At 44.3% G+C, this 26,571-nt stretch overlaps 1 protein-coding gene across 1 annotated transcript; it reads right to left on the minus strand.

The window, feature by feature from the left end:
• Positions 1-23,504: 23,504 nt before the first annotated feature.
• LOC123431173 (E3 ubiquitin-protein ligase SINA-like 2) lies at positions 23,505-25,214 on the minus strand. Its single transcript, XM_045115012.1, has 3 exons — positions 25,033-25,214; positions 24,462-24,916; positions 23,505-24,361 (listed from the first exon to the last, which is right to left on the minus strand). The coding sequence occupies exons 2-3, from the start codon at positions 24,876-24,878 to the stop codon at positions 23,681-23,683; spliced, it is 1,098 nt and encodes a 365-aa protein (XP_044970947.1). The 5' UTR covers positions 24,879-24,916; positions 25,033-25,214; the 3' UTR covers positions 23,505-23,680.
• Between the last annotated feature and the right edge of the window lie 1,357 nt (positions 25,215-26,571).

The raw sequence follows: 26,571 nt of genomic DNA on the forward strand, positions 1-26,571 counted from the left end.
AGTAAAATTCTTCATAAAGCTAAAAATAACGCTCTTCAAAGATTCCAAGATGTTCTTGCTTACTTTGAAAATTGTAATGATTCACTTAATCATGAACAAGCTAAAAGTGAACAACTTGAACATGAACTTGAGAAGAGTCATCAAGCATGTAGAGACTTAAGATCTTCAAAAGGAGAGATTGAAGTTGCTCATGATAAACTTAAAAAGGATTTTGAGGCCCTTCTCCTTGAATGCAAGAATGTCAAGGGAGAGCTCGTCAAAACCTCTAAGATCTATGAGGAGCTTCAATCTACTCATGAGAAGTCTCTAATCGCTACTTACTCCTCTCATATTGTTGATGATACTTGTACATCTAACCCTATCTCTTTTGAAGTATCAACATTGAAGGAGAATGTTGAGCTACGTGCTCAACTTGATTTACTAACTAGCAATTATGGGAAGTTGGAAGAAAACCATGTAATGCTCACAAGCTCTCATGCCGATCTTCTAACATCCCATAATGTGCAAAAGTTAGCTCATGAGGCTATCATCACCAAGGTAACATCAAGTGAGCCTCATGTGGACAACGGCACTACTTCTAGTCAAAGTACTATATTTCCATGTGCTAGTCCTCGTAATTCATCTACTCATAATGTTGCTACCACGTGTGATGAATTACTTTCCTTGCCTTGTTGCTCTAACATTGAAGCTTACACTTCCTCTAGTACTTGCATTGATACTAACCGTGCAGAGGAAATCGAAGAGCTCAGGGCCCAAGTCACTTCTTTGAAGAAAGACTTGGAACAGTGTCATGAAGGGATGTCCACACTCAACAACGTCCTGTGTGAGCAAACATCTTCGAATGACAAAAATGATGTTGGAGTAAACTCAAACAAGAACAAGAGGGGCCTAGAACAAGTCAAGAATTTGTCCAAAATCATTTGCTTCAAGTGCAAAGTTAAAGGGCGCCATGTTAGATCTTGCCCTCTCAAGACGAAGTCTCAAAGTCACAAGCAACAAGGGAAGCGGCCACAAACTCAATCACATATTCAGCTACAAGTTGAAGGAAGGCCTCTTCCCAATAAGACCCAAGCCAACACTCCCCGAGCTGAGAAATCAACTGGGAAGAAAGCAAAGGGTAGATGTTGCTACTTATGTCGTGAGAAGGGTCACGTCGCTTCGTCTTGCACAAGAGGTAACTTATCCAACCCAATCACTATTGATGATATCTATTCCCTTGGGAAGGATAAGGTTGGCAATGTGTTTGACAAGTTTGTTGGTACTCAAAATGGTGTCAAGAAAAGAACCATTTGGGTTGCCAAGCCTATTGTGATTAACGTCTTAGGACCCAACGTAGTTGGGGACCAACAAGCTCAAACTTGATCAATAGGTGAATATGGAGGACATTAGGGACTTGGATACATAATGAAGAATTAAGGGGTCTTCATCATTCATATTATCTCAAGCCAAGTCATTTGGATTATCAAGTTTCTATCTTATATCCAATGTGCCTCCTTACGGTAACTTATACTTAAACTGTTTACATTGTTAGGTGTTTGCCCCTTTGCATGTTGTGGTTTTGTACCTTGCATGCGTTTGTATATGTTGTGCTTCCAACTTGCTTATCTTGAGTAATCGAGTATGTGTATGTTGGTTTGCACATCATGTACAGGTGAGTCTTGTATTGAGCCTATTTGCATCTTGTCTGTATTTTTGTTGGCTCTTGTGAGAGATTAATGGATTATCCCATTGTGGGGGAGTGATGTGCTTTGCACACCTCACAATCCTATAAATGTGTATACATGGGGAATACCACTTAGTTTTGATGCTTCAAGATTATCTAGTTTCTATGTGGCATGTCTTACTCATGAGAAATTCAAATTCTATATGGTCCATTAAGTATCTCTTGTTGGTTTTAATTTGCCACTTGTTAATGTTGTTGGTTTATCACATTATGGGGGAGTAATATGCTATGTGCATATTACAAACCTAGGAAATGTGTACATTTGACGTGTTGTCACTTAGTGTTGATATTGTAAATTATCTTGTTCCTAGGTGGCATGTTAGCTCTACAAGTGTCATTTGCTTGCGTTTTATGGGTAAAGATGATCTTGGATATATTTGTGATCTACCAATGAGTATCACTTCGAAAATACTTCTTGTCCTTGACAATTGGTATTCCCATCATGTGATAGGAATTGCTAATCATCTTTACATTGGATTTTGTGTTCCGTTTGTCTTCCTTGCCTCTTATGAATCTATTTTAACATGTCTAGTGTTTTTATAGATATAGAGAAAGTGATGATCCCATCGTGTGCGTTTTGTATTTAAATGCAAATTCTATATAATGCACGTCCCTTGGGGGAGCTATCCTATTTTCTTTAGAACACTCTCTTTATTCACCCATCATAAAATCTTTTGATCCCCATCAAGTGTGTGTTGATGGGAGGCAAGTCTTGCTCTTTATGATGCTTTGTGCCATCATGAAAATTTGTCGAGGGCTTGGTTTGTTGGAACCTAGCTCTCTTTTGGAAACTAGATACCTCGTGATTGTTTTCCTTCAATTGGTTTCTTGTTGCCTTCTATTTGGCATGTGTCAATGGATATCTCATTCCTTGAGGTATCTTTTAATTGATATCCTTCAAGTGATAGTTCTTTTGTTTTAGGATCTTATTATCACTTGATACCTTGTCTTTTGGTGACTTATCAACTTTGTGTTGAGTTGGTTCTTGAGAGTCTTGAGCATGCGTATCTAGCTACTATATACAACTTCTTTTGCTTGCTTTCCTTCTTTGACCCAATATATAGGGGAAACTCCACCCTGTCATAAATTGGCTAAAGTGTGCATGAAGTTCAAATTCATATCTATATGCACATATGTATGTGGAGTTTGTCCTATGTATTGCTGGTTTTCTAACTCTTTGGTCCCAATGAGTTTGGGCACCATTTTGTTTGTTTTGTTGTTCCAGGAACAACTGGAGATGCATTGGATGCTCGGCTCACCTATAAGGAAGATGTTGAGACCATGTGATTACTGGAGCCAAGTTAGGATGATCAAAGTGTTGGAAATATGCCCTAGAGGCAATAATAAATTAGTTATTATTATATTTCTTAGTTCATGATAATCGTTTATTATCCATGCTATAATTGTATGGATTGGAAACACAATACTTGTATGGATACATAGACAAAACACTGTCCCTAGTAAGCCTCTAGTTGACTAGCTCGTTGATCAAAGATGGTCAAGGTTTCCTGTCCATAGGCAAGTGTTGTCACTTGATAACGGGATCACATCATTAGGAGAATCATGTGATGGACTAGACCCAAACTAATAGATGTAGCATGTTGATCGTGTCATTTTGTTGCTACTGTTTTCTGCGTGTCAAGTATTTGTTCCTATGACCATGAGATCATATAACTCACGGACACCGGAGGAATGCTTTGTGTGTATCAAACATCGCAACATAACTGGGTGACTATAAAGATGCTCTACAGGTATCTCCGAAGGTGTTCGTTGAGTTAGTATGGATCGAGACTGGGATTTGTCACTCCGTGTGACGGAGAGGTATCTCGGGGCCCACTCGGTAATACAACATCACACACAAGCCTTGCAAGCAATGTGACTTAGTGTAAGTTGCGGGATCTTGTATTACGGAACGAGTAAAGAGACTTGCCGGTAAATGAGATTGAAATAGGTATACGGATACTGACGATCGAATCTCGGGCAAGTAACATACCGAAGGACAAACGGAATGACATACGGGATTATATGAATCCTTGGCACTAAGGTTCAAACGATAAGATCTTCGTAGAATATGTAGGATCCAATATGGGCATCCAAGTCCCGCTATTGGATATTGACCGAGGAGTCTCTCGGGTCATGTCTACATAGTTCTCTCACCCGTAGGGTCTGCACACTTAAGGTTCAACATTGTTTTATGCGTATTTGAGTTATATGGTTGGTTACCGAATGTTGTTCGGAGTCCCGGATGAGATCACGGACGTCACGAGGGTTTCCGGAATGGTCCGGAAACGAAGATTGATATATAGGATGACCTCATTTGATTACCGGAAGGTTTTCGGAGTTACCGGGAATGTACCGGGAATGACGAATGGGTTCCGGGAGTTCACCAGGGGGGGGGGGCAACCCACCCTGGGGAAGCCCATAGGCCTTGAGGGTGGCACACCAGCCCTTAGTGGGCTGGTGGGACAGCCCAAGAGGGCCCTATGCGCCTATAGAAGAAAATCAAGGAGAAAGGAAAAAAAAGAGGAGGTGGGAAGGAAAGGAAGGACTCCCTCCCACCAAACCAAGTCCAACTCGGTTTGGGGGGGGGAACCTTCCCCCCTTGGCTCGGCCGACCCCCTTGGGGCTCCTTGAGCCCCAAGGCAAGGCCCCCCCCTCTCCCACCTATATATACGGAGGTTTTAGGGCTGATTTGAGACGACTTTTCCACGGCAGCCCGACCACATACCTCCACGGTTTTTCCTCTAGATCGCGTTTCTACGGAGCTCGGGCGGAGCCCTGCTGAGACAAGGTCATCACCAACCTCCGGAGCGTCATCACGCTGCCGGAGAACTCTTCTACCTCTCCGTCTCCCTTGCTGGATCAAGAAGGCCGAGATCATCGTCGAGCTGTACGTGTGCTGAACGCGGAGGTGCCGTCTGTTCGGTACTAGATCGTGGGACTGATCGCGGGATTGTTCGCGGGGCGGATCGAGGGACGTGAGGACGTTCCACTACATCAACCGCATTCACTAACGCTTCTGTTGTACGATCTACAAGGGTACGTAGATCACTCATCCCCTCTCGTAGATGGACATCACCATGATAGGTCTTCGTGCGCGTAGGAAAATTTTTGTTTCCCATGCGACGTTCACCAACAGTGGCATCATGAGCTAGGTTCATGCGTAGATGTCTTCTCGAGTAGAACACAAAAGTTTTTGTGGGCGGTGATGTGCGTTTTGCTGCCCTCCTTAGTCTTTTCTTGATTCCGCGGTATTGTTGGATCGAAGCGGCTCGGACCGACATTACTCGTACGCTTACGAGAGACTGGTTTCATCGCTACGAGTAACTCCGTTGCTCAAAGATGACTGGCGGGTGTCAGTTTCTCCAACTTTAGTTGAATCGGAATTGACCGAGGAGGTCCTTGGATGAGGTTAAATAGCAATTCATATATCTCCGTTGTGGTGTTTGCGTAAGTAAGATGCGATCCTACTAGATACCCATGGTCACCACGTAAAACATGCAAACAACAAAATTATAGGACGTCTAACTTGTTTTTGCAGGGTATGCTTGTGATGTGATATGGCCAACGATGTGATGTGATATATTGGATGTATGAGATGATCATGTTGTAATAGTTAATATCGACTTGCACGTCGATGGTACGGCAACCGGCAGGAGCCATAGGGTTGTATTTATAACTAACGTTTGTGCTTGCAGATGCGTTTACTATTTTGCTAGGACGTAGCTTTAGTAGTAATATCATGAGTAGCACGACAACCCCGATGGCGACACGTTGATGGAGATCATGGTGTGACGCCGGTGACAAGAAGATCGTGCCGGTGCTTTGGTGATGGAGATCAAGAAGCACGTGATGATGGCCATATCATGTCACTTATGAATTGCATGTGATGTTAATCCTTTTATGCACCTTATTTTGCTTAGAACGACGGTAGCATTATGAGGTGATCTCTCACTAAAATTTCAAGAAGAAATTGTGTTCTCCCCGACTGTGCACCGTTGCTACAGTTCGTCGTTTCGAGACACCACGTGATGATCGGGTGTGATAGACTCAACGTTCACATACAACGGGTGCAAAACAGTTGCGCACGCGGAACACTCGGGTTAAGCTTGACGAGCCTAGCATGTGCAGACATGGCCTCGGAACACATGAGACCGAAAGTTCGAGCATGAATCGTATAGTTGATATGATTAGCATAGAGATGCTTACCACTGAAACTATTCTCGACTCACGTGATGATCGGACTTGAGATAGTGGATTTGGATCATGTACCACTCAAATGACTAGAGAGATGTACTTTTTGAGTGGGAGTCCTAAAGTAATATGATTAATTGAACTAATTTTCATGAACATAGTCTAATGATCTTTGCGAATTACGATGTAGCTTGCGCTATAGCTCTACTGTTTTTATATGTTCCTAGAGAAAATTTAGTTGAAAATTGATAGTAGCAAAACTTTGCAGACTGAGTCTGTAAAACCGAGGATTGTCCTCGTTGCTGCGCAGAAGGCTTATGTCCTTAATGCACCACTCGGTGTGCTGCACCTCGAGCGTAGTCTGTGGATGCTATGAACATCCGACATACAAGTTTCTGATGACTACACGATAGTTTAGTGCAAAAAACTTAATGGCTTAGAAGCAAGGCGCCGAAAACGTTGTAAAACGTCACGGAACATAAGTGATGTTCTAAAGAGATGAAATTGTGATTTCATGCTTGTGCCCTTGTTAAGAGGTACGAGACCTCCGACAAGATTCTTTGTCCACAAAGTAAAGGAGAAAGGCTCAATCGTTGAGCGTGTGCTCAGATTGTCTGAGTACGACAATCGCTTGAATCAAGTGGGAGTTAATCTTCCAGATGAGATAGTGATAGTTCTCCAAAGTCACTGCCACCAAGCTGTGAGAGCTTCATGATGAACTATAACATGTCAAGGATACATACAATGATCCTTGAGCGATTCGCGATGTTTGACACTACAAAAGTAGAAATCAAGAAGGAGCATCAATAGTTGATGGTTTGTAAAACCACTAAGTTTCAAGAAAGGCAAGGGCTAGAAGGGACACTTCGTGAAACGGCAAAACAGTTGCTGCACTAATGAAGAGACCCAAGATTAAACCCAAACCCGAGGCTAAGTGCTTCTGTAATGAGGGGAACAGTCACTGAGGCGGAGCAACTCTAGATACTTGGTAGATAAGAAGGCTGGCAAAAGTCGAAAGAAGTGTATTTGATAAACATGATGTTGATGTGTACTTTACTAGTACTCCTAGTAGCATGAGGGTATTGGATACCGGTTCGGTTGCTAAGTTATTAGTAACATGAAATGTAAGCTACGACATAAACGGAGACTAGCTAAAGGCGAGGTGACGATACGTGTTGGAAGTGTTTCCAAGGTTGACATGATCAAACGTCGCACGCTCCCTCTACCATCAGGATTGGTGTTAAACCTAAATAATTGTTAGTTGGTGCTTGCGTTAAGCATGAACATGATTGGATCGTGTTTATTGCAATACGATTATTCATTTAAAGAGAATAATGGTTACTCTGTTTTCTTGAATAATCACCTTCAATGGTTTATTGAATCTCGATCGTAGTGTTACACATGTTCATGATATTGGTGCCAAAAGATACGAGTTGATAATGATAGTACCACTTACTTGTGGCATTGCCGCTTGAGTCATGTTAGTATAAATTGCATGAAGAGGCTCCATGCTGATGGATCTTTGTACTCACCTGATTTCGAATCACTAATGACATGCAAACCATACCACATGAGTAAGGCCTTGTTTTCATTGAGATGAAATAAGATAGTAACTTGTTGGAAGTGATACATTTTGATGTATGCAGTCCAGTGGGTACTGAGGCACGTAGTGGATATCATTATGTTCTTACTTCACTGACGATTTGAGTAGATACAGGAGTATTTACTTAATGAATCACAAGTCTGAAATGTTGAAAAGTTCAAATCCGTTTCAGAGTGAAGTTCGTCGTAACAAGAGGATAAACTGTCTACGATATGATCATAGAAATGAATATCTGAGTTACGAGTTTTGGTACGCAGTTAAGACAATGTGGAAATTGTTTCGCAGTTCATGCCACCTGGAACATCATAGTGTGATGATGTGTCTGAACGTCATAGCCACGCACTATTTGGTATGGTGCATACTATGATGTCTCTTATCGAATTACCACTATCGTTTATGGGTTATGCATTAGAGACAACTGCACTCACTTTAAATAGGGCACCGCGTATTTCCGTTGAGATGACACAGTATAGACTGAGGTTTAGAGAAATCTAAACTGTCGTTTCTTGAAAGTTTGGGGTTTCGACACTTATGTGAAAAGGTTTCAGTCTGATAAAGCTCGAACCCAAAGCGGATAAATGCTTCTTCATAGGGTATCCAAAACAGTTGGGTACATCTCCTATCTCAGATCCGAAAGCAAAGTGTTTGTTTCTAGAAACGGATCCTTTCTCGAGGAAAGGTTTCTCTCAAAAGAATTGAGTGGGAGGGTAGTAGAACTTGATGAGGTTATTGAACCATCACTTCAACCAGTGTGTAGCAGGGCGCAGGAAGTTGTTCCTGTGGCGCCTACACCAATTGAAGTGGAAGCTGATGATGGTGATCATTGACCTTCGAATCAAGTTACTACAAACCTCGTAGGTCGACAAGGTCGCGTACTGCTGCAGAGTAGTACGGTAACCCTGTCTTGGAGGTCATGTTGTTGAGCAACAGTGAACCTACGAGTTATGGAGAAAGCGATGGTGGGCCCAGATTCCGACAAATGGCTGGAAGCCATGAAATCCGAGAGAGGATCCATGCATGAAAACAAAATGTAGACTTTGGAAGAATTACTTGATGGTCATAGGACTATTGAGTAAAGATGGATCTTTAAAGGAAAACAGACGATGATGGTGATAAGTCACTATTAAGAAAAGCTCGACCTGTCGCAAAGATGTTTTCGACAAGTTCAAACAGTTGACTATGATGAGACTTTCTCACTCGTAGCGATGCTAAAGGTCTGTTGGAATTATGTTAGTAGTTGCTGCATTATTTATGAAATATTGCACGTAGGATGTCAAAACATTGTTTCCTCGACGGTTTCCTTGAGTAAACATTGTATGAGATACAACCATGAGGTTTTGTCGATCCTAAGGATACTAACAAGTATGCAAACTCCAGCGATCCTTCAATGGATTGGTGCAAGCATCTCGGAGTTGGAATAAGCACTTTGATGAGATGATCAAAGATTTTGGGTGTGTACAAGGTTTATGAGAAACTTGTATTTTCAAAGAAGTGAGTGGGAGCACTATAGAATTTCTGATAAGTATATGTGGTTGACATATTTTGGATCAGAAGTAATGTAGAATTTCTGTAAAGCATACAAGGTTGTTTGAAAGGAGTTTTCAAAGGAATATCTGGATTGCGCTACTTGAACGTTGAGCATCAAAGATCTATGGAGATGGATCAAAAGCGCTTAATGAAAGTTTCAATAAGATGCATGCCTTGACAAGTTTTTGAATGAGTTCAAAATAGATCAGCAAAGAAGGAGTTCTTGGTTGCGTTATAAGGTGTGAATTTGAGTAAGACTCAAAACCCGACCACGGCAGAATAAAGAGAATAGACGAAGGCCGTCTTCTATGCCTTAGCCGTAGAATCTAAAGTATGCCATGCTGTGTACCGCACCTGATGTGTGCCTTGACTCAAAATCTGTTGAGAGGTACAGAGAGTGATCCATGATTGAATCACTAGCAGTGGTCAAAATTTATCCTTAGTAACTAATGGACTAAGGAATTTTTCTCGATTATGGAGGTGGTTAAAGAGTTCGTCGTAAAGGGTTACGTTGATGCAAGCTTTGACACTAATCCGAATAACTTTGAGTAGTGAAACGGATTCGTATAGTATAGTAGATATTTGGAGCATTTCCGAATAGCACGTAGTAGCAGCATCTATAAGATGACATAAAGATTTGTAAAGAACACACGGATCTGAAAGTTTCAGAACCGTTGACTGAAACCTCTCTCACGAGCAAGACATGATCAGACCCCAGAACTATATGGGTGTTGGATTCGTTGGAATCACATGGTGATGTGAACTAGATTATTGACTCTAGTGCAAGTGGGAGACTGTTGGAAATATGCCCTAGAGTCCATAATAAATTAGTTATTATTATATTTCTTAGTTCATGATAATCGTTTATTATCCATGCTATAATTGTATGGATTAGAAACACAATACTTGTGTGGATACATAGACAAAACACTGTCCCTAGTAAGCCTCTAGTAGACTAGCTCGTTGATCAAAGATGGTCAAGGTTTCCTGGCCATAGGCAAGTGTTGTCACTTGATAACGGGATCACATCATTAGGAGAATCATGTGATGGACTAGACCCAAACTAATAGACGTAGCATGTTGATCGTGTCATTTTGTTGCTACTGTTTTCTGCGTGTCAAGTATTTGTTCCTATGACCATGAGATCATATAACTCACGGACACCGGAGGAATGCTTTGTGTGTATCAAACGTCGCAACGTAACTGGGTGACTATAAAGATGCTCTACAGGTATCTCCGAAGGTGTTCGTTGAGTTAGTATGGATCGAGACTGGGATTTGTCACTCCGTGTGACGGAGAGGTATCTCGGGGCCCACTCGGTAATACAACATCACACACAAGCCTTGCAAGCAATGTGACTTAGTGTAAGTTGCGGGATCTTGTATTACGGAACGAGTAAAGAGACTTGCCGGTAAATGAGATTGAAATAGGTATACGGATACTGACGATCGAATCTCGGGCAAGTAACATACCGAAGGACAAACGGAATGACATACGGGATTATATGAATCCTTGGCACTAAGGTTCAAACGATAAGATCTTCGTAGAATATGTAGGATCCAATATGGGCATCCAAGTCCCGCTATTGGATATTGACCGAGGAGTCTCTCGGGTCATGTCTACATAGTTCTCGAACCCGCAGGGTCTGCACACTTAAGGTTCGACGTTGTTTTATGCGTATTTGAGTTATATGGTTGGTTACCGAATGTTGTTCGGAGTCCCGGATGAGATCACGGACGTCACGAGGGTTTCCGGAATGGTCCGGAAACGAAGATTGATATATAGGATGACCTCATTTGATTACCGGAAGGTTTTCGGAGTTACCGGGAATGTACCGGGAATGACGAATGGGTTCTGGGAGTTCAGCAGGGGGGGCAACCCACCCTGGGGAAGCCCATAGGCCTTGAGGGTGGCACACCAGCCCTTAGTGGGCTGGTGGGACAGCCCAAGAGGGCCCTATGCGCCTAGAGAAGAAAATCAAGGAGAAAGGAAAAAAAAGAGGAGGTGGGAAGGAAAGGAAGGACTCCCTCCCACCAAACCAAGTCCAACTCGGTTTGGGGGGGGGACCTTCCCCCCTTGGCTCGGCCGACCCCCTTGGGGCTCCTTGAGCCCCAAGGCAAGGCCCCCCCTCTCCCACCTATATATACGGAGGTTTTAGGGCTGATTTGAGACGACTTTTCCACGGCAGCCCGACCACATACCTCCACGGTTTTTCCTCTAGATCGCGTTTTTGCGGAGCTCGGGCGAAGCCCTGCTGAGACAAGGTCATCACCAACCTCCGGAGCGCCGTCACGCTGCCGGAGAACTCTTCTACCTCTCCATCTCTCTTGCTGGATCAAGAAGGCCGAGATCATCGTCGAGCTGTACGTGTGCTGAACGCGGAGGTGCCGTCTGTTCAGTACTAGATTGTGGGACTGATCGCGGGATTGTTCGCGGGGCGGATCGAGGGACGTGAGGACGTTCCACTACATCAACCGCGTTCACTAACGCTTCTGTTGTACGATCTACAAGGGTACGTAGATCACTCATCCCCTCTCGTAGATGGACATCACCATGATAGGTCTTCGTGCGCGTAGGAAAATTTTTGTTTCCCATGCGACGTTCACCAACACAAAGAACAACTATCTACTACATCAATCCAATGTTGTCTCGGTAACAAGTATCCACTTCATGCATTCTTTTCTTGCAAAGGACCTAACCTGTCTTTTCTTTTCCAGGTTGCATCATGGCATGAATCTCTTGATTTGTTCTCGTAGTACTTGTTTGCTTTCTCAAAGCATCCGAACGATGATGTCTTACTACTAGTTGGGATGTCTTTGATGTTCGTATGTTGGAAGTTCATATTGTACAATAAGGGAATATTAGGCCATGTGTTATGCTTCCAAGCAAAAGATCTCATTGATATACATATGACTTTCTTTTGGATATCTAGTTTGTTCCTTCTTGTAACCATTTCGTGTGTACATCCTTCTTTGTGGATATATATCATCATGATTGTCTTCTACTTAGAATCTTTTACACATGAGAGAATTTACATCTCTAATTAATATCCTCTTTTCTTTCACGATCATCATTGCATTTCCTTTTTCAGCTTTTGGTGGCTTCGTGAAAAGTTTTATTTTGAGTGTGTATCTTATTTTCCTACATCTTGATGCACTCTTTGGCCGTGAAGATTATTTTTCCTCATGCTTGTCTTGATGAGGGTTTTGCCATTTTCAATTAGTATCCCTCCTCTTGGCAAGGTTCTTACTTCCTATCTCCACGATGGGTTGTCACAAGCGTTGGTTCTTATTTTGTTTATTAGTAAGCTTGTGAACCCATTTTCTAGTATGTGTGTGTGGGAATGATATGTCTTGCACTTTGTATCTCATTTCATCAAGACTATGTTGATGAGTAATGCTCATCCTTATCTTAGTCTTCTCAAGTGCTTTGCCATGACTCACACACATTACTTTGTTTGAGCCTATTCTTAAGTTGCTTCTATTACATGTTGCTCAACCATTTGTTTTGTGCAACTGATATGCTCATTGTCTCATCTATCTTCTTGCACTAGTTGTGTGTTTTATAAATTCTGGGGAGCAACGATCCTATTTTGTGCACCAGTGTCAAATACAAAAATCTCATATTTGTGCACAAATCATGGGGAGCTCTCTAGTTTTTGATAAAGCACTATGTTGCCTTTATCATAATATCTTTTATTCATGTGGTTCGAAGGACCATATGATTGTTTGTTCCATCTGGAATCTTTTGATTGCTTGCCTCTATCTTTGTATGTCTTTGTGGCATACGATCCTTTTATTTGCAATCTTTGGGTCCTCAATATAGTTTGTTTTCCTCCAACTACTTATCATTGTATTTGTGTATTTTTCTGCACTCATTTGTTGAGAAGTGCACACTTTTTGGAGGACCACCTACTATATTGGCTTTCTAAACTTTTCGTCCATTTTGGTAATCGATGCCAATGGGGGAGAAGTTTAGAGAGTTTACTTTGAATATGCTTAGAGGGTTTTGCTTTTATTGCATAAGCATTTACATCTTGCACACATGCATTATTACCTTGTATGTGTGCGCTTGGTTATGCTTATTTCCTTATATAAACTCTCTTGAAGTGGCTGTCTTCAATCACCAAAATGGGGGAGATTGTTAGAGCATATATCTCCATATTTGGTTTTGGTAATTGATGACAATTCCTATGGACTAGTGGTTGCCTTAAATTATATTTATAGGATTTGTCCATAGGCACTTCTTGAAGTCCATCTGTTGGGTTCAAGGAGTTTATATGATGACCAAGATGTTATTCAAGGTATTATCCAAAGAATGGTCATAGAAACACTAGGTTGATCAAGATCTCAGACAAAGAGTAAATCAAGATGATCAACACACAAAGCGTATAAGATGTACCGAGAGGGATCAAGTGCTCCCATGGTATGGTAAGCATTGTCCATTACGTGTTTGTGTACTAACCCATGGTCTTTGTGAGACTCCTATGTGGGGGTTAGGTGTGCTTCCATTGGGCTTGCGTCAAAAGGAAGATCTCATACAACCCATGAAGGATGACGTCAAGTGGTGATCGTCATCAAGATTGTGGTGTGCAAGTTCAAGTGGATCAGCACAAATATATCATTGAAACTATTGTCAATGATCATGTGTTGATAAGGACAACCTCATGTGCTAACAAGGACAAGATCAAGATAAGCATTCCTGAGCACTACATGCTTGATTCTTGTGGATGTTCACATGGTGGACAAATGAAGATGAATACATAAGCTAGGCTTTCTGCATTGTGTATGGGAGAGCGACTTGAAGACTTCATCATGTCTTGCTTTCAACTTGAGCCAAGAAGGAACAACAACATCAAGCTCAAGTGAAAGGGCTAACTCAAAGGTATCAGTTCCTTTGACATTAGTGGTGTGGAGTGATGATCAACGAATAAAACTATACACTCAAGTATGGATCATCAGTACCCTTTTATGATTCTTGAGTCCTTAGGGATCCCGCACTATTAAGAGGGGATCAGAGGTTTTGTGATGAACTTGCTCAAACTACATCTCCACTGTTCTGCTCAGACCACATCTCCACTGCTCTGCTGTTATCTGAAAACAGAACCAGTGCCTCGGACATCTGGCTTCCTCCGGACGTCCGAGGACCAGACGACCAACTAGTTCGGAAAAACGGAATCCTATACCAGAGAAATCAGAGCCATATAACTCGGACTTCCGGCTCCCTCCGGACGTCCGAGGCCCGGATATCCGACCAGCTTCGGAATTCCGGAACTATGCACCAGAGAAACTTGAGCCATATAACTCGGACTTCCGGCTCCCTCCGAACGTCCGAGGGACAGTCAAGTGTCGGACGACCGACAGGCTTCGGAAATCCGGAGCCCTGCACCAGAAGAACGTGAGCTCTATAACTCGGATTTCCGGCTCCCTCCGGACGTCCGAGGGTCGGACGTCCGACCCCTTCGGAAATCCGGAACCTTGCACCAGAAGAAGTTGAGTCGAATAACTTGGATTTCCGGCCTTCTCCGAACGTCCGGTGCCTGTTCAACTCACAGTGTTTCCAGACATATCTACAGGCCTCGGACGACCGACCCCTGTCGGACGTCCGACCCCTCGTGGACGCCCGGACTTCCGGAAATTGTCGGATATCCGGACCCTGTGTGACTTAAAGTGTCCCCAACGGTTGTTTTTCTCTCCCCACTATAAATACCCCCTCCCACTTCGTGAGAGGGTTGCCCAACACAGCCTTATCCTCATAAGAACACACTTCTACCTCACACACATTTGCTCACACCGAATCTTAGATCCCAAGAGCATTTGTGAGCCCCTTTGAGAGTTGTTCCAATCAAAAGATAGATTGTCTCCCTCTCCTCCTCTCAACCCAAGCTATTTGAGATTTGAGCAAGTTTTGAGCATTCCCCGTGATCTTGTTACTCTTGGAGGTTGGAGACTCCTAGGCGGTAGGAGTTCTTCGGAGAGGAATCAATCCGTGTGATTACCCCCCAGAAAAGTTTGTGAGGGTTTGGAAGCCACCTCAAAGGCTTACCACTAGTGGTTGAGAAACGCCTTCGTGGTGTTATCTCAAAGGGAGAATAGGGTGAGCCTTCGTGGCGTTGGTGTGCCTTCGTGGTAACATCCACCTCTCTAACGGTGACTAGCTTCCCTCCAAGGAAGTGAACATCGGGATACATCTTCGTCTTAGTGACCTTGGTTATCCTTAACCCTAACTCCTTACCTGTGGTTTACTTGTGTTACTTGAGCATACATACATTGCATATTGTTTGTGCTCATTATATTGTGTTGGCTATTCCTTGTACAAGATTAATCATTCAAGCATACCCTCTATATCCACACATTCACACTTGCAGCTTTTGATATATCGTGTGCTATAGTGTGATCTAGTATCTTGTGTCGTTCACCTACTTGTCGTGTGATATAGCTCAAGTAAGTTTGTGTAACTTACTTGTGCTTATTAGTAACTGTATTGTGTCCATCTTGGTAGATCGTGTTGTTGATACACGTTGCAGTGCCTAGTGCATTCAGGATTTGTGCTTGACAAGTACCCTCTTAGTTTATTTCCGCATTAGGTGCAAGCCAAATCTAAAGAAGTTTTAAATAGCCTATTCACCCCCCCTAGGCGTCATCGAGGTCTTTTCAGATATAAGTGAAGCACATAGAGAAAAATCAACTAGCTCAAAAGATATAAGTGAAGCACATGTGAGCTGAATTGTCTACCAAAGGATATAAGTGAAGCTCGACAAAATCACGGTGAGTGCATGTCTCTCTCCCTAGGTGTGCAGCAAGGATGATTGTGACACAACAAAAATAAAAGACTCCTACGATACAAGACGCTCCAAGCACACATAACATGTGGTGAATAAAAATATAGCCCCAAGTAACGTTACCGATGGATTGAAGACAAAAGAGGGGATGCCTTCCCGGGGCATCCCCAAGCTTAGGCTTTTACGGCATCCTTGAATCATCTTGGGGTGCCTTGGGCATCCCCAAGCTTGAGCTCTTGCCACTCTTTATCTTTTCATCCATAAGAACTTCACCCAAAACTTGAAAACTTCACAACACGAAACTTAAAACAGAAACTCATGATAGCATTAGTATAAGAAAGCAAACCACTACTTCCTTAGGTACTGTAGCAAACTTAAATTCTACTTATGTTGATGTTGGGTTACTGTATTTTCAATCTTCCATGGCTAATACCCCCCGATACTATCCATAGTTTCATCAAAATAAGCAACCAACTCAACAAAAACAGAATATGTTAACACCAGACCAGTCTGTAGCAATCTGTATACTTCATATACTTCTGGTACTTCAAAAATTCTGAAAAATTACGACAGTCTGAAGAATTTGCGTAGCAATCAGAATCAAAAAGAATCAACTCAATATCTCTTACATAAAAAAATGAAAATTCTTTTTACGAGCAGAAAGTTTCTGTCTTTTCCAGCATGACCAAACGATCATCCCCAAGACTAATCATAATGGTTTTGCTTGGCACAAACGCAAAAAAAACACAAAAACACAATCATAACAGAATTATAAAAGTGTGGAAAACACAAAACAGAAAGAAAAAGATAGATTCGTTGGGTTGCCTCCCAACAAGCGCTTTTGTTTAACGCCCTTAGCTAGGCAAAAGGTGAAGGAATCACGTATAGTCATCTTTGGTGCTCAAACCATAAGTAGTGTGATCATTTATCATCTTAAGATCTTCATCTTTATTGGATGACTCACAACTAGCTTTAGGAACAAAAACAGACTTGACGGTGTTTTTGGGAGTGAGATTTGGAGAATTTTGCACAGCGGCAAAAGCGGAACCCAAGTTGGTTATGACATCTTCTAGTTTGCCAATTCTAGAAGAATCATTAACTATAAGTTCCTTCTCCCTTAATTTTTTCAAAACATTTCCCACTTTGGATCCGTACTGAGTAATTTGATTGTGGATCTTTCTATCCAAACCCTCAATAAGTTCAACTGTGGCAATTTTTGTTTTCAATAGCATCAAGCCTTTGCATCACGTGTTCCAAGGTTAAGGTAGTTCCATTAACCATGAGCGGGGATGAGCCTACCAAATTCATGATAGCTCCATAGGAGTCAACAGTATGGCTCCCCAAAAAATTCCCGCCTACAATGGTATCAAGGATATACCTATTCCAAGGAGAAATTCCAACATAAAAAGTGCGAAGAAGAACGGTAGTGGATTGCTTACGAGTAGATCTACTTTGAGCATTGCAAATCCTGTACCAAGCGTCCTTTAAATTTTCTTCCTCATTCTGCCTAAAATTGAGAACTTCATTCTCAGGGGTATTGTTTTGAGTGGTGGGTCTAGCCATTGATGGACTATCTCACACACAAACAAGCAGGAAGAGAGAGTGAAACGGGAAAAAGAAAACGGCAAAGGAGAAAGGCAAATGAAAACGACAAATGTGAAGTGGGGGAGAGGAAAACGAGAGGCAACTGGCAAAAAAAGTAAATGCAAGAGATGAGTTTGTGAGACCTATTTGGATAGATCTCTCCTTTCCCGGCAACGACGCCAGAAATACTTTTGCTACTGCAACAAAAGACCTTCCAACGGCGCCAAAAACACGTGCTGACGGGAGACTATTCTTGTCTTGATACTCCTCAGCAACGGCACCAGGAATCCTTCTGCTACGGCTACGCCTTTAGGGACTTCCTAGGAAAATATGCAAAGGATTTCCCCCGTGGCCTTGGAGCCTTGTGTTGGTGTTCCCTCGAAGCGGAAAGGGTGATGTAGCACAGCGGCGGTAAGTATTTCCCTCAGTTTTGAGAACCAAGGTATCGATCCAGTGAAGGAATATCACAAGTACCTGCACAAACACAAAGATCTTGCTCCCAACGCTATGAAGGGGTTGTCAATCCCTTATAGATTGTTTGCCAAGTGAGAACTGAAAGCAACAAAGTAACAAAGCAAAGTAAAAGCGAAAGTGGAAATGATAAGTGTGAATAGACCCGGGGGCCGTAGTGTTTACTAGTGGCTTCTCTCATGAAAGCAAGTAGACGGTGGGTGAACGAATTACTGTCGAGCAATTGATAGAACCGCGCAAAGTTGTGATGTTATCTATGGCAATGATTATATCTATAGGCATCACGTCCAAAACAAGTAGACCATACTTTCTGCATCTACTACTATTACTCCACACGTCGACCGCTATCCAGCATGCATCTAGTGTATTAAGTCCAAAAGAACAGAGTAATGCCTTAAGCAAGATGGCATGATGTAGATGGACAATCTCATATCTACGATAAAAGCCCATCTTGTTACCCTTGATGGAAACAACACGATGCGTGCCTTGCTGCCCCTTCTGTCACTGGGAAAGGTCACCACACGGTATGAACCCAAAACCAAGCACTTCTCCCATTGCAAGAATCATAGATCTAGTTGGCCAAACAAAACCCAAGACTCGGAGAGACTTACAAGGATATCAAATCATGCATATAAGAAATCAGCAAAGACTCAAATATATATCATCACCGGAAATATTTTGGGTATTACGGCAGTGTACCGGGAGTGACGAATGGTTCCGGGTTTTCACCGGGAGGGGCCCACCCACCCGGGAGTGAGTCCAATAGTCCTAGGGTGGTGCACCAGCCCTTAGTGGGCTGGTGAGGCCAGCCCAAGTGGGCTATGGCGCTAGAAGAGAAAACCAAAAGAAAAGAAAAAAAAAGAGGGAGGTGGGAAGGGAGAGGAGGACTCCTCCTTCCCCAAACCGAATTGGAGTTAGAGTCCTCCTCTCTACTTCGGCCCCTCCTCCTATATATACTAGAGGTTTTAAGGTTTTTGGGAGACAAATTTGCCACGTGCAACTCAAATCTATACCTCGTAGTTCTACCTCTAGATCGGATTTCTGTGGAGCTCGGGCGGAGCCCTGCAGGAATAGATCTTCACCATCACCGGCGCGTCGTCAAGCTGCCGGAGAACTCATCTACTTCCCCGTCTCTCTTACTGGATCAAGAAGGCGGAGATCGTCATCGAGCTGTACGTGTGCTGAACGCGGAGGTGTCGTCCGTTCGGTGCTAGATCGGGACGGATCGTGGGACGAAGGTGATTTGAATCATGAAGCTGTACCACTACATCAACTGCGTTTCTTAATGCTTCCCGCTTAGCGATCTACAAGGGTATGTGGATCCGATCTCCCTCTCGTAGATGAACATCACCATGATAGGTCTTCGTGTGCGTAGGAAAATTTTTGTTTTCCATGCAACGTTCCCCAACATTTTCCGCTTCCATATCCGCCTCTCCATTGTCGTTGTCACTAACATCATCATTCTCGCCATGTCCATTGCGTATAACCTTCAATGAAACCACGACAAAGCAAATACGCGAGGACACTACCATTGAATGGGTTAAGGAAAATTCCATTTTTGCAACCCTTGCATGAACATAATATCTGGGTTTCACACTTTTATATCATATTCATCACCGCGAAATTGAGGAAGGCCTTCACACTTCGATCCATATTGAATGTTTTGATATATCAAATTAGCCTATAAAGAAGAATACAAAATGAATTACATATACATTAACAAAGGGCATACAAAATTTCGGCATGACCTTTGGTAAAAAAAATGGTACATATTGAGTACCGGAAATTTGACGAAACGGAAACATTGGCAACTCTCTGTACAAATTTTCCATCCATGCATGTTTCTCCATATAGCAATCACACACGTACGTAACATGCATAATTAAATGGCAAGGAAATGTTTTGTATTAATTACCTCAAGCAGAAGAGACACAAGTCGAGCTAGCTAGTCCTCTTAATCGATCGCACAAGAAGCCGATGGACTGTAGGTAGGTTGAAGGGCGCCATTAATGGAGGGTGAAGGAAAATTTAGTGCAAGTGGGTGGAGGAGAGAGCTAGCTAGCAAGCTTAGTTAGAGAGTGGGTGTGTGGAGGCTAGCAAACTTAAATAATGCATCACCTAGCTAGATCTAACTACCTAATTAAAAATCATGATAAATTAATTGGGTTTCTCAAGGAGAGGAGGGAAGAGAGAGGAGGAAAAGGAAGAGAAAGAGGAAGGAAACATACTAGGTGTATACACAAGGGTTCACTACTAGGGCAAAGCTTATAGGTAGATGCTTACTAGTAGCACGGGTTTATACCCCTCGCTAGTGCTACTTACTAGTAGCACGAATTTACACCCCTCGCTACTACTAAGTTGATAGTAGTAGCACGGGTTTATACCCCTCGCTACTATTAAGTGGTCTCCACCATACCCCCCTAGAACATGTCATGGTAGTAACAAGGGGTATAAACCCGCGCTATTATAAAGTTGATAGTAGTAGCGCGGGTTTATACTCCTCGCTACTACTGAGTACAAGGTAGGTGAAGTACCCATATCATCGGCCGAATCCCTCACACTCCCCTCTCTCCATAGGCTCTCCCATGGTGCTCCTGCCCAAGCACACTTCCTTCTCCATGGAGCCCAACGAGGCCGCCTCCTCGCGTCCCTCGCGTCCACGGGCTCGCCCGTCTTCCCCCTCGCCTCACGACAGAGCCACCACGATGGAGCACCTCCCCACCAGCAACCAACCCCAACGCGCCCTTCATCTCCTTCTTCTTTCCCTTGTTGTCTTTTTCCCTCTCCCTCCCCCTCCAGTTTTACTCACCTCCCATGCCTATGCCTGTGCAGGTCGTCGACATGGCTATCCAGGAGCTCTCTGCCTTGGCCGCGAAGACGATCCTCACACCGTCGTCTTGCTCTACCCTCGATCCGATCCCTCTCCAACACCCGTTGTATTGTCTAGCTAGACTTTATTACTGGCATACCTACACAATACAACGCCGGCACTAATATGTATACTCTTGATGTTTCATTGTACGTTACGCCAGTGTTATATGGGCCCAAAAATTAACTAAAAAATGGACCCATAAAGTATATTGTTGCGTCCAGACGAAGCCTACACCATAGATATAATAAATATTGTCGGCGTAGCATCAACCTAGTACATCAACAGTAAATTACACCTGCACACGACATTGAAGTTTACATACAACTGGTGTTCCACGTACGTCCAACGTCAGCACTAAGTAACTAGCTATGTCGTACTAAAATGGCCGACGCCAGTGTTTACGTTGGTGGCTAACCATTTCTCTACTGGTGACTATGTTTGTCATGAATATTTTGATTGACCAATGACCATTACACATGCATGTGCTTATGTTTATGTGACATCGCTACTTTGAGAGATGCTACTAGTTTACCTAAAAACCTTGTCCAATTTCCCAATTTCCTCCGTGAGAAACTCTAAGGTGTTGCTTGACTAAAGGCTAAGAGCATCACTAGTAGTACCCTTAAACCCTCAAACCAGTTTTAAGGATTGAGAATTTACATTTTTTAACATTTTTAAGGATTGAAAAACGGGGTCAAATACTAGAACCCTCAAACCCAACCTTTATAACAAAAACAGGGGCAAAAACAGAAAAGCTCGGGGCGGCGCGGCTGGCTCTGGCGCGGCGGTGAGGAGAGCTCGAGGAGGCCTGGGGCCGGCCTGCCTCTGGGTGCGGGAGGCGGCGGTCGGCCTGGTGCGGGAGACGGGGCGCGGCCTGGTGCGGGAGGCGGGGCGCGGCCGGGGGAAAGTCACTCCCGCGCGATGATGGAACGGTTTGAGGGTTGGGGTAGTTTTCGCTCCCCAACCCTCACTTCTACAGGTTGGTAGGGAGTTTGAGGGTTGGATTCTTAAATTTTTTTGAGGGTTTGAGGGTTAAGGGGTTCTAGTCTACGCGTATTTTTGCTCGCAAACTGTAAAAAAAACAGTTATTTTTTAAGGATTTGAGGGTACTACTACTAGTGATGCTCTAAGAGCATCTCTAGTAGAACCCTCAAACCCTTAAATCTAAAACCAGTTTTAAGGGTTGAGAATTGGCAATTTTTGACATTTTTAAGGGTTAAAAAACAGGGGCAAAGACTAAAACCCTCAAACCCAACCCTTATAACGGAATATCCGTTATAAAGGTTGGGTTTGAGGGTTCTAGTCTTTGCCTCAACCCCAACCTTTAAAACGTCATTTCATATATCACACATTTCATCATATGACATATCACAAATTCAATCACATTTGACATAAAACAATGATCATTCTAGTTATTATTACACCACCGAATAAAACCAAAATCATTCAAATTATTGCAACAATGTTTGAGCAAATTACAATAATTGTTCGAATCAAATAGGACATAGAAAAGTAAAACAAAGATACATCATGGGCCAATGCGCCGCCCATCCAACTGCCAGTGGTGCTCTACTAGATCATCCCGGAGCCAATTCGTGGTTATCACAACAATCCTGACATCTCTGTCTCAGCCATACCAACAATCAAGCAATCCATACATCTTTGTCTCAGGTATGTCTAGGAACAAGAAATTGCAATACTTCCAATTCGTGGTTATGACAGACATACAACAATCAGACAAGGCATACACCAATAAAACAACTACCAAACTACCAACGAGAAAATTACCAGCATAGGAGACGCACCGCAGGGGAAGCAAGCCAAGGCGGTCAGCTGAGGCGGAAACACGGAGGCCCCGGGATGGATGGATCCGCGGCAGCAGAAGCACGGGGCCGGGGCGCAGCGGAGGAGGCCCTTGTAGGCTGCTCTACTCGTCGCCGCCGCGGGGGGGAGACCGGGGCCAGCTGGAGCGGGCGGACGGACCCACGACGCACCGCAGTAGCCAGCAGCACGGGGCACGGCGGCCAGGAATTTGGGAAGGGGGGCAGCGCTGGCGGACGCAGCAGGCAGCGGTGGACTGGCGGCGGGGCGGCGGCCGGGGCGCGAAGGGGCGGCGGCGACGACAGAATCGGGGGAAGAGACGAGCGCGGGGAAGCAACTTCCTCCCGTGCGAAGGTGGAAATGGAGTGCGGGTTGGGGGGAGTTTTTCCTCCCAACCCTCACTTCTACAGGCTGGGAAGGCGTTTGAGGGTTGGACATCTAAATTTTTTTTCGGGTTTAAGGGTTCTAGTATACGCCGTTTTTTCGACGAAAACTGTAAAAAAACGGTTATTTTTAAGGGTTTGAGGGCTCTACTAAACTTGCTCTAAGGGTGTTGGCTCTACAAATTGATATGTTTGTCTCTCAACAGATAAAAGCCATGTCTAAGTAACATCAGCACAGGTGAACAAACTGCAGCAACCAGTCCCTGGTTCACTACTCCTGCAAGCTGCTCTTGATTTGCAGACATCCAAAGAAAAGCAAGAGAAAAATGGCATATGCCCTGACCACGGAGAAACATCTGGCACAATCAATGGGACTTCAGGATGAACAATCCGTGTGAAATCCAGAGATGCTCGACATATAACGAACTCATGAGATGAACAACATGTGAAAAGACCAAATCAAAATGAAGCTACCAAAGCTTATCTTGAAAACAATTCTTCGTCCTCAGATAAAAGCCTACAAGCATCTACATATATACTGTAAATGACAGTCAACAGAGCTTACGTTCCCCATCTCAACAATCCAAAAATCCACAACAGACAATGCATTCACCAATATGAAATTCAGATTACCTCAACATTCAGCAATGAACTGGAATCTACTACTAGCAGTAATCCTATAAAATTTAGCGAGCATCGCCATCAACCAAGGTCGCCTAACCTATACAGAGTCAGAATTGTGGCCAAGCTTACGGATGCACACCTCCACACTGCCATCCTCGATGCCCGGCAGGTCCTTCGGGACCAGCAGGAAGACCTTCTCCTTCTCTCCCAGCCCGTGACGCAGCGATGTGTTCCGTGCCGTCGACTGCATCTGCACCCAGGGCCGTCTGCCACTGTTTCCTGCCGGCGTCTTCAGCTCATACACGAACTCCTGCTCCCGAGCGTTCTCAGGGCGGATGCAGATCATGGACAGAGCAATGCCACGGCCCTCGCTGAAGCTGTCGAGGAAGAACAGCTCACCATCATCCCGGCTCTGGAAGATGGTCGACGCGAGGGCAGAGGCCCGGAAGTTCTCGTCATAGTGAAACCTGATTGTGTCCCAGTGGTGGCGGAGAGTGAGGTGGGTCGTGAGTGCGACAGCCCGGCTGGCGAAGCCACATTGGGAGACAGGGCAGAAGATAGGCTCGTGGCGGCAGGTCTGCTCATGCTCGCGCATCTCATGGTGCGGAAGGTAGGCCTCACAGTCGTGCACTTTGTTGCGGCAGGAGAAGCGGATGCGGCCTAGGAACTCCTCGACGACGCGGTTGCGCCCATAACCATTGCCGCTGCCGCAGCAACTGCACCGGTTGTCCCCGACTTCTTCGTGGCACCTCGAGCAAGTGACGTGGGCGAAGGGGCACTGCAAGCATACCATATATCAAGAACACATCAAGAACACAGCTGGGTTGATTATAACCTAATAAAAATAGAAATGTGATACAACTGCAATCGGAAGTTACCTGGTAGACCGGCGGCGAGAGCATGCGGCGGCAGGCCTTGCAGGTGAAGAGGCGGTCGTAGTCGTCGATCCGGACGCTGTACTCGCCGGTGCGCCCATGCTCGCCCAGCTCCTTGTGGGCGTGTGGCCTCCAGGCAGGCCTCCGCCCGTGCCGGTCGAGGTCGTCCGACCCGCGGCTGCGGCTCAGATCGTCGGCGTCGTCGTCGCTGGGCGGCCTGTGCGACCACGAGCGGCAGGGCGACGGCGAGTGCGAGAGCGACCTGTAGGTCGACGGCGACGGCAGCGGCGAGGGTGACCGGTAGGGCGACGGCGACGGAGAGTAGACCGACGGCGACCCACGACGGCGCCTGGGGCTACCCTCCGCCTCGCTCGGCGACGTGCGAAGGCGCTTCCCCCCGCCGCTCCCACTGTAGCTCATCTCCGGCGTCCCCGCGGGTTGCGCGCCGGAGCACGTCGCTGCAGATCGATACGGCGCCGGAGGACGACGGTAAGGAAAGCGATCAACACTCTACAAATCCCACTACCGAATTGCGGCGGAGTATTCGAGGGCCGGAGAATGGGCGGGGCCTTACCTGAGCTCGAAGACGGCGGATCTGGCGGCGGCAGGGGGCTCGGCACTCGCGCGCCCGTCGCCGAGGGTAAGCGCTGCTTGGGGAGAGGAGGAGCGGCGGCGGCCGTGGGGGTGGCCGGGCGCGAGCCAAACCCTCGCCGGCGGCGCGGAGTCGGGGGACGAGAGGAGAGGGGATCGGAACGGCCAAGCAATGGGGTTTCTACCCTGCTTTTTATTTTTCTCTTGCCTGGTCGGTGCCGGAGGCGGCCCAGTCCAACTACAACTCTTCACGCGTGGCCCGTTTAGCCCAGACTAGTTCGAACAATAATACTATACCTTTTCTTTTTGCCGAAATCACTAACCACCAGAACTCTTTGCAACGGTCACTTTTGGGAGTTCCCGCAAAAAATAAAAATAAAAAGGTAACTTTTGGGAGTTTTTTTTCTAGATCATTTAAAATGGTTTATCTTTTAAACCATGTGTTCAAATCTCGAACCGTATTTATCGTCAGATTCCTCACGTTCAAATTTTCAAAATTAGATACCAAGTTGATAGGTTTTGAAAAACTTCTCTTTCCACGAAAAAAACCAAACAGAGAACATGTTTTATTCCCGTTTTTGAGAGACATGCCATGCCTCTCGTGGAAACAAATCTCTGTCTCTAACGAAAGAAACACCGTGCTTTAAAGGAAGGAAAATTAAAAAGAAGACACATGATTTCTTATTCCCGAGAGGCACAAGGAAAGAAAATATGTGTCTTTCGCAAAAACAAAACCATGCCTTTTGCGAAAGATAAAAACATAATTTTCTTTGTTTCAGAGAGGCATGGAGGCCGTGCCTCTCGTGACAGGAAAAAAATGTTTCAGAAAGCTCACGCGAAGCAGATTTGTGCCTCTCGTAAAACCTCAACTACGACCCTCGAGAAAGAATAAAAAAGTTTTTTCACACAAAATATGAATATTATTTTAACCCAAAGGCTAAGAAACACACAAAAACCAAAACGGCCAAAAAACAAAAAAATCCTAAAAAGACGAAAATGTGTCTAAAAATTAAAATTAAAATTCGAAACGAACATCCAAAACGCAACACGTGGCGGCTGCTGACAACGCACCAAATGACGTGTTCTCAGCCCACCCCAAGTGAACCTTGGGGAGGCTTGTGAAGTAGCGATCCTTCATTAGTTGCTCCCCTTTTCTCCGGAAAGCTCCTCCCATCGCATTACAGACTAGGAAGAGTAATCGCGAGGACTTAGAGGTTTTTTGGGTTCACAGGTAGTAGTTGATCCTTGGTTGTTGACTTTCCAAGAAGAGTCATTTTTCACAGAAAATAAAACCCAAAACATTAGCAATAAAAAGTGCACTGAATTCTATGAAAGTCCATGATTTAAAAAAAGATGCATTCCAAAGAAAAAATGCCAATTTGAAAAAACTTCATCACTTTTTTAAAAGAAAATGTTTCAAAAAAAATCATCAAATTTTAGAAAAAATCAAAAATTAAGAAAAAAGGGTTTCAAAAAAGCTCGCGATTTTGTAAAAAAATACTTATTTTAATAATTGTTTCGA

The sequence above is a fragment of the Hordeum vulgare genome, chromosome 2H, assembly GCF_904849725.1.
Source record: "Hordeum vulgare subsp. vulgare chromosome 2H, MorexV3_pseudomolecules_assembly, whole genome shotgun sequence".
In the NCBI taxonomy this organism is placed as follows: Eukaryota; Viridiplantae; Streptophyta; class Magnoliopsida; order Poales; family Poaceae; genus Hordeum; species Hordeum vulgare.

Bases quoted from the DNA above. Each gene is read 5' to 3' on its own strand.
- LOC123431173 (XM_045115012.1), bottom strand. From the start codon at position 24,878: ATGAGCTACAGTGGGAGCGGCGGGGGGAAGCGCCTTCGCACGTCGCCG. The intron at 24,362-24,461 runs GTAACTTCCGAT...GTATGCTTGCAG, and splicing joins TCTCGCCGCCGGTCTACCAG to TGCCCCTTCGCCCACGTCAC.